The 13,851-nt window shown below is 47.6% G+C and overlaps 5 protein-coding genes across 5 annotated transcripts; 4 read left to right on the forward strand and 1 right to left on the reverse strand.

Annotated features, from left to right (window-relative positions):
- Window positions 1-1,092: 1,092 nt before the first annotated feature.
- On the forward strand, window positions 1,093-1,509 carry N7495_000001 (uncharacterized protein; the record flags this gene model as incomplete). The annotated part of the gene is made up of 1 exon (XM_057202671.1): window positions 1,093-1,509. One exon carries the CDS (start codon window positions 1,093-1,095, stop codon window positions 1,507-1,509), a length of 417 nt encoding a protein of 138 aa, XP_057066744.1.
- A 796-nt stretch (window positions 1,510-2,305) lies between these two features.
- Window positions 2,306-7,314, forward strand: N7495_000002 (multidrug resistance-associated protein; the record flags this gene model as incomplete). The annotated part of the gene is made up of 10 exons (XM_057202672.1): window positions 2,306-2,521; window positions 2,584-3,619; window positions 3,677-4,843; window positions 4,900-5,383; window positions 5,437-5,508; window positions 5,560-5,675; window positions 5,765-6,190; window positions 6,280-6,469; window positions 6,538-6,618; window positions 6,699-7,314. 10 exons carry the CDS (start codon window positions 2,306-2,308, stop codon window positions 7,312-7,314), a joined length of 4,404 nt encoding a protein of 1,467 aa, XP_057066745.1.
- Window positions 7,315-8,112: 798 nt separating this feature from the next.
- N7495_000003 (uncharacterized protein) lies at window positions 8,113-8,952 on the forward strand (the record flags this gene model as incomplete). Its single annotated transcript, XM_057202673.1, has 1 exon — window positions 8,113-8,952. One exon carries the CDS (start codon window positions 8,113-8,115, stop codon window positions 8,950-8,952), a length of 840 nt encoding a protein of 279 aa, XP_057066746.1.
- Window positions 8,953-9,372: 420 nt separating this feature from the next.
- On the reverse strand, window positions 9,373-10,728 carry N7495_000004 (SANT/Myb-like DNA-binding domain-containing protein; the record flags this gene model as incomplete). Its single annotated transcript, XM_057202674.1, has 1 exon — window positions 9,373-10,728. One exon carries the CDS (start codon window positions 10,726-10,728, stop codon window positions 9,373-9,375), a length of 1,356 nt encoding a protein of 451 aa, XP_057066747.1.
- Window positions 10,729-11,682: 954 nt separating this feature from the next.
- N7495_000005 (uncharacterized protein) lies at window positions 11,683-12,096 on the forward strand (the record flags this gene model as incomplete). The annotated part of the gene is made up of 1 exon (XM_057202675.1): window positions 11,683-12,096. The coding sequence occupies one exon, from the start codon at window positions 11,683-11,685 to the stop codon at window positions 12,094-12,096; it is 414 nt and encodes a 137-aa protein (XP_057066748.1).
- Window positions 12,097-13,851: the final 1,755 nt, after the last annotated feature.

A 13,851-nucleotide genomic window follows, 5' to 3' on the forward strand; every position in this document is an offset into this window, starting at 1 on the left:
TAATACCCTAATACCCTAATACCCTAATACCCTAATACCCTAATACCCTAATACCCTAATACCCTAATACCCTAATACCCTAATACCCTAATACCCTAATACCCTAATACCCTAATACCCTAATACCCTAATACCCTAATACCCTAATACCCTAAGCATGCCAAGAGCCAAGATAAACAAGCACCGTACAAGCATGTGAGCAAGATCCTCAACGTTACGTGTTCTTTAGGATAAAGCACTGTTCTTGGATTCCATTTTCGGGACAAAAGCTGTACGGAATACTAGCGTCTCGGGCTATGAGACGCTATCAACCGCGATCTCCAGGATAATCCATCAATCAATCGGGGGCCCTTCGGGGTCCGTAAATATCTCCTATCGCCCCTAAAAATATACGGGAGGTCGGATCAATTGTGGGGTATACGGGCGGAAAGTACGGTCGCAGGATCAGCAGAATGCTGCTACTTAAAATCGGAATCTCTTAGCTGCAGAGCCTTTTGAGCTAGTTGAAACACAATGAGTTTTGAGAGAAAAATAACCGACGATACAATCGATTACCACGCCATGATTGCCTCAGTCTAACAGACTAAAATTTAGCAACGCACTAAATACATTATTTCGTTGGTTTTTGGTCGGGTCAATCTAGGACGTTGTATCTGATTTAGGGGAATAAGCAGACTGTTGTCCCGGAGTGGACTATGCATCAATTTTACGAGGCATCTCGAGGTTTTCTCTATCCTATCGAGAATTCAAAATCGATTACACAATATCGTGTCTGAGCCTATCCTGCCCTAGTCCAATTCTTGCCCCTCGTTGTTCCTCCTCTTCTATAGCTGTTTCTTGTAACAGGCTGGTGCCTGCTTTAGCATTCATGCCTGTGCCACTCATGCTCGTCACGTGCCACCCGCACCCGCATCCCTTATATTGCCACATGTCCATAGCTAGTCTCTCTCTCTTCTCTTCAAGCTTAATAAAGACAGTTTGTCGGCATCACTAGTTCTGCATTCAAGATTAGTATTAGCCCTTCGCATTTCTCATACCAAATCGCATCAAATTCTCCTAAGTCAACTTTGTTATGACAAATTCTATAGCACAATGAGCAACCGACTTCCACCGTACAAGTTCTCTGCAGTGAAGGACTTAGAGCCATCGAAGATGGACGGCTCAGACCAATATGATCCCCTCTTAGATGACGCGGATAAGAAGTCTGCAGAGCAAGGTGAAAAGCGAATTGGCATCCAGGCTCGAAGCCGCTTTCTCCTCCTTAGTGGCGGCTTGCTTCTCTTGTCAATTCTCATATTTACTATGGGAGGCATCAACATTGCTATTATCTCGTCTATGGCAAACGGTACTACCAAGACGGGTGACGAAATTATAGCCGTCCGAATGGCATTAACAACAAATCATGTACATCGACCCTCAGATCAATCGACTAGGGATGAATTCGGCCACTATGGGAAATCCATTACAGAGGCCCGGGCGCTTAGCTGCATCTTCGATCCAATGTCCTAGGCATAGCAGCGGCCAGAATGCTACCACGCTGATTTGGTGAAGGACTTCCTGGAGAGAATGGATTAGCATTTCTACCTCAGCAATGAAACCCTTGCGATGGAGGAAGTGCCACGCGAAGAATGGGAGCGGGGTGATTATACCCTTCTTTATGGCCCGCGGATGTGGCATCAGTTTCACTATACCTATTCCTAGAGGAAGTTCCACGACGCCTTCCGTCACGGAATGCCTATAGATAATGATATCCTTAAGCCCGAACACACGCTTTACTGCGATAGCGTTTTCCTCCACAGCTACAACCCGAAGATTTCAGTGCCGTGCGACCACTAGGAGAGCAGATGCCACACAACGGAGCTCCATATAGGATTCAATCGTTGCGGTTGGTCTTGAAGAGTAACGATCTAGGCATGACTGAATACAGGGTACCTAGAATGATGTCAAAGTGGTCCAAGGCTAGGGCAAGGTTGGCAAATGAAGGGTTAGTGACTCTAGCGGTGGATATATGAGTAGATACTAGCTTTAATAGCATAGAGTGCAAGTAGGGAAGGGATCAATGAGCCTATCCGTTAATTAGCTTACAAATAAATTTCGGATCGGAGGATAATTACCTATACGCCCTAGTATTAAGGGAACCAATTGATTAAGGAACTAAGATCAAGTTTTTAATTAGCGTACAAGGGGGATGGTGCTAGTGGTATTTGACCAACCCTCTCAGTTCGATAAATAGGTACCAATTCTGCCCTTACCTCCATCTCGTTAAAGAAAAAGCAAGAGCGGAAAAGGAGTACACCACGAAATCATGCCATCAGAGTGCTTACTCCAGGCTGATAATAGTTTCGGCCCTATAGTAGATAGCGGGTGCCGTGATGGCTTTGATTTCACTCTTTTGTTCGAACAAGCCATCCTCGGCCTCGTTCCTGCGATCGCATTTCTCCTTGTGTGTCCCCTTCGATTGCGAATTCTGGTTAAGAGAAATGTGCGCACTCAGCCTCACAAAATGAGATTGGCAAAGTTGGTAAGCACTTTCACATCACTACTCACAGAGTCAAACACGAGGTAACGTCGATTTCACCTTAGATAACTGCCTTGGTTTTCGCCGCGATTCAACTTGCCCTGCTGATCAGCTGGGCAAAGAAAACTCAGCCAACTACGAAGTTTTCTGTCGCGTCGAGTGCAATCAACTTGGTAGTGGCAATACAAATTGTAGTCTTATCGTGGGTGGAAGATGAACGATCGGTTAGACCGTCATCGCTCCTCGCCATCTACCTTCTCTTCACGTTGCTCTTCGATGTTGTACAAACAAGAAGTTTGTGGTTGTCTCACAGAAATCTCCCTATTTCTATTCTGTTCGTCGCAAGTGTCGCTACGAAAACAGCAATGGTGCTTTTCGAGAGCTTAGGGAAGCAAAATCACCTTGTTGGTTCTTATCAAGACCTTCCACCAGAGTCGACGAGTGGAATTGTTAATCGATCGTTTATGTGGTGGCTGAACCGCCTTTTTTCCACGGGCTTTCGATCCTTGCTTACTACCGAAGATCTTGATCGTCTAGACAAACCCCTGGAGTCTACGGAAACGGCGCGGAAGGCATTGAGAGCTTGGGCTCTACGCCGGCATCCCGAGCGCCGCTTCGAATTCCTATGGCAGATAGGCCAAGCGTTCAAAGGCCCACTTGCTTTGATGGTACTTCCACGCATATTATTGATCGGATTTACCTTCTCACAACCCTTCTTGATCGCATCTATTCTCAACTGGCTTGATAACTCATATAGCGCGAGCAATCTCGGCTACGGCCTCATCGGCGCTACACTTCTAATATATTTGGGAATGGCCCTCTCAAAGCTCATATACGACCAGATGTTGTATCGGTTCGTGACAATGTTTCGAGGGGCAGCCTCGTCGATGATCTATGACCATGCCTTACACATCCCCGATGGCACTCTAGGGGATCGTTCTGCCATAGTGACTCTAATGACTACCGATGTTGACCGGATAATTGCCTGTCTAATCACTTTGAATGAATTCTGGGCGCGGACGATTGAAGTGGGCATTGGTATTGCGCTACTCGCGCTCCGGTTAGGGTGGGTCTGCCTGATGCCATTAATGATCGTTCTTAGTAAGAATTCCAGTTTCGATTCACATATGGAAATAATTTGCTGAAAGTTGATAATAGTATCTAGTGGCGGAAGTATCTATATCTCGAAGCATATAGGGGGACATCAGAAAGTATGGGTGGATGCCGTCCAGCAACGCATTGCGATCACCCGTTCACTGCTGGACGGTATTCAAACAATCAAAGCGACTGGCTTGTCTCGAACCTTTGTTCGGCTTGTACAGAGAAAAAGGACCGAAGAAACCCATCAAATGGCCACGTACCGATGGAGTGTGGTCTGGAAGAATATGATCCAGAATCTGCCTTGGGCCTTAGCTCCAGCTTTGACCTTCGTCGTCTATGCTGCTCAAGGAAAGGAGCTGAATGCTACTAAGGCGTTCAGTAGTCTGTCCATTATAACTCTTTTGACTAACCCGGCTTCGAAGCTATTAAGTGCGATTCCTTCTATAGCGGCTGCGTCGGGATCTTTTGATAGAATACAAGCATTTCTTTTGCTGGCAACCAGTCCTCAACATACAAGGGAGGGCTTTGATCGCACGAGAGAAACGGAAGGTGATGCATCTCCGCACGTCGCCGAAATGCAATACATGTCTTTCAAGGGCCCACCAGACACAACTGACCTTCAAACACCTGTCATCTCAATGAAACATCTCAGCATTCGCCCATCCTCATCGGCAAAAATTGTCTTGAGAGATGTTAACTTAGAAGTCCCTCTCGGAACACTGGTCATCATCCAAGGGCCAGTTGGGTCAGGCAAATCGACGCTGCTTCGGGCTATACTTGGCCAAACAGTTTGCGAGACAGGATCAATCGCAGTGGCCATTCGACAACCGGCCTTCTGCGCTCAAACACCATGGGTCCCAAGTGGCACCATCCGTGATACAATCTGTGGAATCTTCTCAGCGGGTCCAACAAGGGAGGGCGCAATTGATAAAAAGTGGTACGAGGCTGTTCTTCATGCATGTGACCTCGATTTAGACCTGGATCTCCTTCGCGAGGGCGATGCTACGCGAATTGGACACGGATCCAGCCATATACTGAGCGGTGGTCAAATGCATCGGATCGCTCTTGCTCGAGCGGTATATATCCGCAAGAAGCTTTTGCTGTTAGATGACATATTCAGTGCACTAGACCGGAAAACCAAGGGTAATATCATAGCGCGTCTTTTGGGTGTTGATGGACTGCTCCGAAAAACAAAATCGACCATTGTTTTGGTGACACATGAGAGTAGGGGCCCCGCCAAGGTTTTTTTTGTCCCCTATTATGAGCTAACACTCTAATAGTGGAGCAGCTGCCTTGTGCAGATCGAACTTATTTCCTTTCAGATGGGCGTCTTCGCCAGGAAGAGCCCTGCGTGGGGAATGACTACCAAGAAATAAGGTCTGACGCTGTGGAAGCTGAGGCATTGAAAGGATTCCCGGAGTTGGCGATAGAGGATAAAGCCACCTTGATCTCCAAGGCGAATAAGATCGACGATCTCAGGAGGGCAGCCGGGGACTCTGCTGTCTATGCGTATTATCTGCGCTACGTTGGGTGGACGAACGCTGTGATATTTGTCTTCTTCGTGACAATGAATGTCTTCTCTAGCACGTATAGTCGTACGTGGATTCTCACTTGTGCTACTCCCGATATCACTGACATCAGCTTTCTACCAGAAATTTGGCTTAAGCGATGGGCTGATCGTGATGGAGCCCAAAAGGCACTCTATGTCTCGGTGTATTTCTTCCTTGCTATTTGCAACACTGTCGGAAATGGTGGTTATGTTTGGTAAAGCGCTTAGTCTGATAATACATCAGTGCTCACTCCTAACAAAATTATAGGGCTATCCTTATTCTGATCTCACCCTCAACAGCGCGTCGGCTTCATTATGTCGTGCTGAAGACTGTTATGATGTACATTCAATTCTCTTTTCTCGCACATCAGTCAACTGCTGACACCTTAAGGGCAACCCCTCAATTTCTAGTTACTGTTGACATCGGGTCAATACTAAACCGATTCAGCCAGGATATGACCCTTATAGAAAGCGATTTGCCTGTTGGCATCTTAATCACGGTCTCAAGTAAGACTCCCGCCATTCTACTCAACCTCTGCAAAATTTTCTAACCACTATCGCTTGCTAATTATTGATCTTATTGCTGATGGATATAGATCTCTTTTCGTCGATTGCCAATGCTGCCCTAATTGCAACCGGATCGAAGTACATGGCAATATCCGTGCCTTTCCTGCTCATCTCCCTCTTTCTCTTGCAGCATTTCTATCTGAAAACATCGCGACAACTTCGTTTACTGGACTTGGAAAGCAGGAGTCCGTTGTATTCCCATCTTCTTGACACTGTCGAGGGTCTTGCTACAATTCAGGCATTTGGCTGGGAAGCAGACTTTCGAATTGCTAATTCAAAATTGCTGGATGCTACCCAGCGCACGTATTATATGCTTAATTGTATCCAGCGCTGGCTCACTTTGGTCCTAGACCTCATCGTCGCTGCCGAAGCAGTCATTGTCGTCAGCTTAGCAGTGTCTTTGAGACATATAACGAGTGTCGGATTGCTTGGAGTATCGCTCAACAGCATTCTTGGTATGTCTTATGGAACTTAACTTTTCCGATACTGCCCCTTGAAGATCGTGACCGGTATATACTTACCCAGCTGACTTTTCTTCGCGAAGCCTTCAATGGTAGCCTTTCATCTCTCATATCTGGTTGGACACAGTTGGAGATATCCCTTGGCTCAATTTTGCGCGTCAAAGATTTTGAACTTCAAGTCCCATGTGAAATTTCAACTGAGCAGAGAGAAGTTCCCATCGACTGGCCAAGTCAGGGAGCTATTAAGATCTCGGACATGACGGCACAATACAAGTACGTACTTCGCAGCATATATAAACCATCACCACCTCTTGTTCGCATTATTGACAAACTACGAAAAGTTCTGGAGTAGCAGTACTAAGCAATGTCTCTCTGAAACTTTTGCCAGGTCAGAAAATTGGTGTCTACGGACGTACTGGGAGGTAAGTATCATCGCCTTAAGAATCATATTCAGCATTAGGATTACTAGTCCATGCTAACCTTCCACCGCGCAATGAATTAGTGGAAAGAGCTCTTTAATATCAACATTATTAGGCATGCTCACCCTGATCCGCGGGTCAATTGTTATCGACGACATTGACCTCACTACCGTCTCCCCTGATATAGTCCGCGAAAGGCTTGTCACTATCTCCCAAAAGCCATTCATCATAGTTGGCTGTACAGTCAGATTCAATCTAGATCCCACCGAAACCCTCCCCGACGGAGACATCATCGCGGCTCTCGACCGAGTTGGAATCTGGGACGGTGTGCTACTCGAAAGAGGCGGGCTAGATGCCGAGATAAACGACACTCTATCGTTATCCCGAGGCGAGCAACAACTGCTACAATTTGCTCGTGCAATGTTGAAAATACAATCAAGCAACGCTAGGATCTTGTTGATTGATGAAGGCACCAGCAGCGTCGACACGAAAACTGACGCCCATGTGCAAGGCCTTCTGCAACAGGATCCCTTTCATGCATGTACAGTGCTTACGGTTGCACATCGTGTCCACACTCTTTTGAGTTACGATTTGATTGTCGGTCTAGATCGGGGAAAGGTAGTAGAGATGGACAAGCCTACAGTTCTGAGTAATCAGAAAGATAGCATCTTTAGCAACCTTATCAACAGTGGCAGATAATAGTTCACGAAATGGAGATTTAGAGAGCGAGGCCAAGCTATCTAAATGGCGATCTGAATAGTGTTTATTGAGAAAGGTGTATATGGCCACAAGGCATGAAACTTGAGTGAGGATCTCTACGAGTTAGAGAAGGGCCTAGGGCGACTGTGTTACTTGTGATTCATCGCCGCTCTCAGTCTTTCTAGCTTTTCTTCAGCGTCGATGTGTCTGAGTTGGACCATACATATACCCCTCTGTAGGTTTTCGTTATCACGAGTCCTCTGTTGTATATAGACCGCTCTTTTGACCGATAGCATTAAGATCCACGCTTTTTATAGCTAGTAGTCGGCTAGAAATGCTATTATGCTCTGGCCGAGTAGACCACCAGAGAGGGAGTATTCCCGTGATTATCTTGGCAGTGGATGTCGATATGCGGATGAGCTAAAAGCAAATCCACAATAGAAGAATGGTTTTGCTTGACAGCAATGTGAAGAGCAGTAGACCCGTAACCGTTCTATGCTTGTAGATCAATGCCTTGCTGGCTAAGAAGTAATTCCACGGCTCTGAAATGCCCTTTATGTACCACTTGATGTAACGGAATCTGTTCATGGCGGTTGACCACATTTACGTCCACACCAAATTCGAGTAAGAGCTCGATCATCCGCGTGCGTGTGAGCTGAGCGGATAGGGATAGTGTCAACTCGGCGCCGTTGACATCTTTGTTATTAAGAAATGTTGTTGTGGGAAAGCAAGTAGTCAAATGCTCTAATATGAGTCGTGTAATATCTTGGGCAGCCTCTACCCCTACGGAAAGAATGGATGAACGATCTCGCTCAAGCCGTCGCTTTCTTGGAATCCGTCAAACTCGCTCATGGTGATTTACGACCTGAAAATGTTCTACTTGATCGCAACCGACTAAAGCTATCCGATTTTGATTGTACGGCGAAAATTGGCACAAATTACGAAGCTTGCATGGCTCCGTATGGCCGAATACTCAATAATAATGAGTCAGACCAAGGAGAATGTGGAACTTTTGGCTTTCTTGGCCCTCGAACAGAACAATTTGCCCTCGGTTCCTTGTACTATTTGATGAACTACGGCTTTGAGGTTGATGGAGATCGCTGTCTTGCCGAGGATCCTTACGATCATGGCCCTAAGGTCGTGGACCTACTACAGAACATGGAGTTTCCGAAATTGGATGGCAATCCCCTGATTGATAATATCATCGACAAATGTTGGCATAACAAATATGTCACGGTCTCAGAATTAGCCGCGCACACGAAAACACTTTTGAACGAAAGAACCGATGCGATGGAAAGTAACGAAAACGGAAAGAAAAGTAGCGAAGTGGCCGCCCTCATCAAAACTCCTTTCAACGAACGACGGCGTATGGTCATGGGTCGCATAATCAATGGGATATGCTATGGCCTTGGAGTGTGGTGGAGGTTGTTATTACAGAGTGTCCACGGCGAAGCAACAATCGCCGGGCGAGCCAGTGGCGATAATCGTGATGTGGATCAAAACTACATGGAAGAGGATTTTTTTTCGAAAAAGGAATTTTGTCAGGACCTGGAGAAACGTGGTCTTCTTCACGCGCTTTCTACAGGCGAGCCTGAGCAAATTGGATTCTCTTTTGATTGGTATAGGCACAGTCTTTAAGCTTTAAGGTTGAACTATTATACAAACTTCATAGAAACCTTTGCGAGTAATGACGGTAAAGCTATATATGATAAAGTACTCTTGCTCTTCTGCCAATGCGTGTCTTGGACTACGTTGAAGCAAATGACTACGTTGAAGCAAATATTGGTGATCAGGCTTTTCTTCCCGAACAAATTAACTGTCCGTGCTTCTTTCTAACTTTCGATATCAAAGGGTTAGAACAAAATGGTGGTACACAGGACAGAGGAATAATGGGTGGCTCTCGGGCAAGATGCTGCATGCTCCCGGGAGATATAACGATAGCTCTTAGAGGGCTCTCATCATCCCCAACGCACTACGGGCGCTGGACACAGCAGGACGGTCTTGTTTTTGGCGATCCGTTTGACTGATATTTGACAAAGTCTAATAACTATTGCCAACTCAAACCGGGGAATAGCGGTCAACCGTTTGCCTGCGCCGAGGTGGACCGTATCGCGGTCTTGACACACCTTCTTCGGTGCCTTTGCTCTTGCCACCCGGTGCTTGGACTGCCTCGCAAGGTCTGTCTCTGTATGAAGAATCGCTCCTCGCGTTGGAACTCCGGCCAGAATGCCTAGAATTTCCAGCCTTGCGGCCCTTAAGGCGTGTGCAATAGCGCACCTGCAGGGAGCCTTCCGACCTTCCAGGAAAATGCTCTGCGATTTGTTTCCATGGCAAGCTCCGCTCTTCCTTCAATTCAATCAAAAGCTGGTCGTCCTTAGACAGGATTCGGGTTGGTCTAGTCGTTTTCCCAGCGCGGGACCCTTTCTGGGGGGGTTTCTTGGAATGCTGGCTGCCAATTTTGTTTCCATGATGTGGTGTAGCTCTGCCTGATCTCTGAGAGCAGGAATGCTCTGCCTGCTCTTCAAACGTAACTGAATAGATGACCCTTGACAAAAGTATCTGTCGCGTAAGAAAACCTCGGATAGGAATCGTTTCGATATCGTGCAAGCTTGTTGGGGAAGTCTGATCTGCAGGCACTTTGAATTGAACTGCCTCGTCGACCGAGAGGCGTTTAGTGTTCTGCCGGGGAGGTCTAGGCTTAAGCTGCACGGCAGGTGGCCTTGCTCTTTTTAGTCGATGGGAAGGAACACTGTTTCCATGTGCGTCTTTACCACTTTCGCCCAAGTAGTCCGCATCGTCGGGGCCATCAGAGTCATCGCTGCTGTCATCGGATATATACTCATCCCGGTCTCGCTTTCTGTTCGGAGAGGCCATTCGTGTTATTGAGACAGAGTCCTTCGTTCCTCGCTCTTGAGAACGGCAGTTGGAGATGACGACCGACGGCTGATCCAACACTGGGGCCTGATCCAACACTGGGCAGAATCCTGTAACTTCCTCTGTTGGGCTGCATGGCGACTGCTTCTCACTATCTTGAAATGTGGGTGAGATTGAACGCGCCAATGTTCCATTTTGACGAATTTTTGGAGATGCTGACAGGCTCTCCTCATCACGACGCTGTAGCTCACCTTCGTTGTCATGAACTGCAGCCCTGTCTTTCTCCTGGCCAATAACCACATGGCTTTCGGAAACGGGCTGTCTGTTGTACTTCTTGGCTGGCATGCTTTCCCCGATGACGCAAGCTGCCGGTTTCGATCCTAATTCGTCCGCTCCAATTCCAGCATTTCCAGACAACAAATTCGTTGGAGTGGTTTGCTTTTCCTGGCCCGCAGGGTCAAGAATTTGGCCATTGACCATTGTATTGGCGTCTGCTATATCCATTATGGGGGTTGAATGTCGCAAAATGTCTCCTTCCATCGTGGCTTGGTCTGCATTCTACCACGTGAGCCAGAGGACTGGGCAACCTAGCTGACTGAGAGAGCACTGACCTGGATTTTCATATGCTTCTGTTTGGCTTAGAATTTTTTCCTCCGCCACCGGGATGCAGAGGCCATCACAGACCGATGTAGAGTATAAAGGAGTGGATTGGTCAAGACCTGCCCCCTGGATAATATCCTGAGAAGAAGATGTCACGTTGCTCTCATGATGATCGTCACCTTGGAAGTCTAATTTCGAAGTGCAAAGTCAGCCCTCAATTGTCGACCACTTTATCATGAAGAAAGGAAGAAAGATATACACAATGAGTTCAACAGAGTAAATTGAAGAAATCAAGGGGACTCAAAATGATGGCCACCACGTACCATCGTGACACTAGTCATATAAATTTAGCCCTAAATCACTGCTGGAAACATTATCCGGCAAGTCTCGACTCGCCGTGTTAACATTTGATACAGCAACATTTGAATCTCTTCCCAAAGAGGTGTTCAAGAAATCCATATCGAATCCATTCGAGCAGTCAATGGCCACTTCTTCCGCCAGCTCGTTGGGGGCTAATGACATCTCGACTTCACTGGTTGCATTGAAATGACCTTGAAGATACGGCCCATGGCCCGAGAGTGGAGGACTCAAACGCCAGTTTTGGCTGTATAGAGGTGGATGTGCTGGCGCGGGTGCATCCAAAGATGACTATGAATGGATACGAGCGTGGTGACCGGGTACGTGGAGCAATTTGCAATGTGTTTTTTTCACAGGCGGATGATAATGAATGATGTCGTCCAGATTGATCGGTGCCATGCCGCGAAAAGATTCAGACGCAATGCATCAGAATAGAAGAGAGGGAATCAGGGACAGGTAGTCAACCTCCTTTCGTCATTCCGAGGAGTTCCAACGATATTTTATACCATCCTACCGTCCCCCCCAAAATCAAGAGTCATGAGAAAAAGCGTAGCCTACCGATACACAGACCCACCTAACCCATCCACAACGGAAATGACTGACGAGTCATGCGCAAGGCTGACACTGCATGCGGCATTTCTGCCATTGGATCAAAGCGTTCTTTATTCGAATGAGTCCATGGTCTGCCCTGCTGCGCCTTGCCAGAAGGGGACCATGGTGAAGGGATCGTCTCCGAAAGGCTGCTTAGCGTGGGCATCAGTGTCCAGTCGGGTGAGACATTATGCACACGGCGGGGCCGACCCTCTCAAGGACCTCCGATGGTCCAGGTGCCTGAATCCCCTCTGCTGCGCCTCGCCAGAACAGTACAATTGCGGCAAGATCGTCCACGGAAGATCACTTGGCGCAGACACTGGCGTCCAGTCCAATGATAACAGATCATCCGCAAAGTGACGCTAGCCTATCCAAGGCCATCAAACGTCGAAGCCCTCACGAAAAAGGATCCGGGAATGAGACATTCTTCGTCATGGGCGGGGCGTAAGAGCAGCAAGTGCCAATGGATGCATGGGTGTGGCGAGAGCTTGTGATCAGTACTAGCTCAGAGAGGGCTGCGTCACAGGTCGTAAATCGAATCTCCCCGCAAGTCAAGGCTCTCTCCCCGGGCCGATCGTAGAAGGCTGCGCCGTTGCAGCGGGCAAAACAAGCACATACCGAAGAAACAGGGACCAGAGGGTAGGCATGTAAGCTGTCGCCCAAGTCAAATCACAGAGTTGCAGCGCAGCGGTCTAATTTGAGGATCAGGGCGACCAGGGCCGATGGATGGATCCATCTACAGCGAGTCGAGTGGAGAAAAGGCGCGCAGGCGATGACGAGGAACTCAGCTGAAACAGGGAGGCGTCGGGGATGGAATGCCGTGCGATCCGGAATTACGGTAACATTTCACTGCTGGGTGTGACGGAAGAGAAAGGTGCAGTCAGTGAAAAAAAGGAGGACGATCGAGCGACGCACTGAAGTTATATAGTTCAAGGGTAAGGCTGGCAGGCGGTCGGACATGGCAGATCCCCGTTTGGGGATAGCTGGAGGCCCCAAACTGCTTCGGGAAGCGCTAAACCAGATTGGAGTCCGCTAAGCCAGAACAGGAGCAGGTGGGTCTCATCCATTTTTGGAAAAGCGTGCACGCCAAGCCGAATTGGGACGGACCAAACCCAAACGGGACGGACGCCAAACCCGATCAAGGGGGCGGACGAATCCGGCGCCCTCGGCACAAATGCTTTTTGTACTTAGAGTATTACTATAGAAAGCGTCGCAGATGTCTTTATGAAGCATATTTATATACATCATGGTTTACCAATAGCGATCACTAGTGACCGCGGCCCATAGTTCGTAGGGGGGTTCTGGTAAATCGTGTGCGAAAAGCTAAAGATTCGACGCCGATTATCTACCGCATTCCACCCCTAAACTGATGGAGCTACGGAACACATAAATCAAGAAGTCGAACGAATTCTACGCGCCTTTACTACATACATATAGGACGACTAGGCAAGTTTACTACCTATTGTAGCTATGGCGATCAATAACTAAGACGCAACCTCTACTAGACTATCTCTATTCTTCTTCACACACGGATACCATATCGATCCCGTCGAAGTGATAGAAGTCTAAGCAGAGAGAGGACCAGAGATCGCAGCAGAAATGTTCACGAACCGGCTACAAGACGCCACCAATTAGGTAAATATAGCGATGGCTATCGCCTAAGAACGCCAACAGGAACAAGCGAATCGTTCAAGACGAGCCGCTCTAGTCTATAATATCAACGATAAAGTATGGCTAAACCTACGGAATATACGCACGATACAGCCTTTAAAGAAACTAGACTGGCTTCACGCCAAATACACAGTTCTAGAAGTGCCATCCTCTCATATAGTGAAGCTGGATGTGCCAAGCGGCATACATCCTGTCTTCCATGTTGATTTAATAAGACCCGCGGCAACGGACCCATTACCGTCACAAATCGTGGACGATTCGCAACCGCCTCCGCTGTTAGTCGAAGGAGATCTGGAATACGAAATTGAAGAGATCCTATAAGCAAGGACACGAAAAATTGGACGTGGATCGCGGAGGGAAGCATTAGTGAAATGGCGAGGATACGCAGAACTGACATGGGAACCTATCGACGCAGTGGAAAACTGCACAGCTCTCGACACCTTT

The sequence above is a fragment of the Penicillium taxi genome (assembly GCF_028828555.1).
Source record: "Penicillium taxi strain IBT 34144 chromosome Unknown utg000001l_segment0_segment0, whole genome shotgun sequence".
NCBI lineage: Eukaryota > Fungi > Ascomycota > Eurotiomycetes > Eurotiales > Aspergillaceae > Penicillium > Penicillium taxi.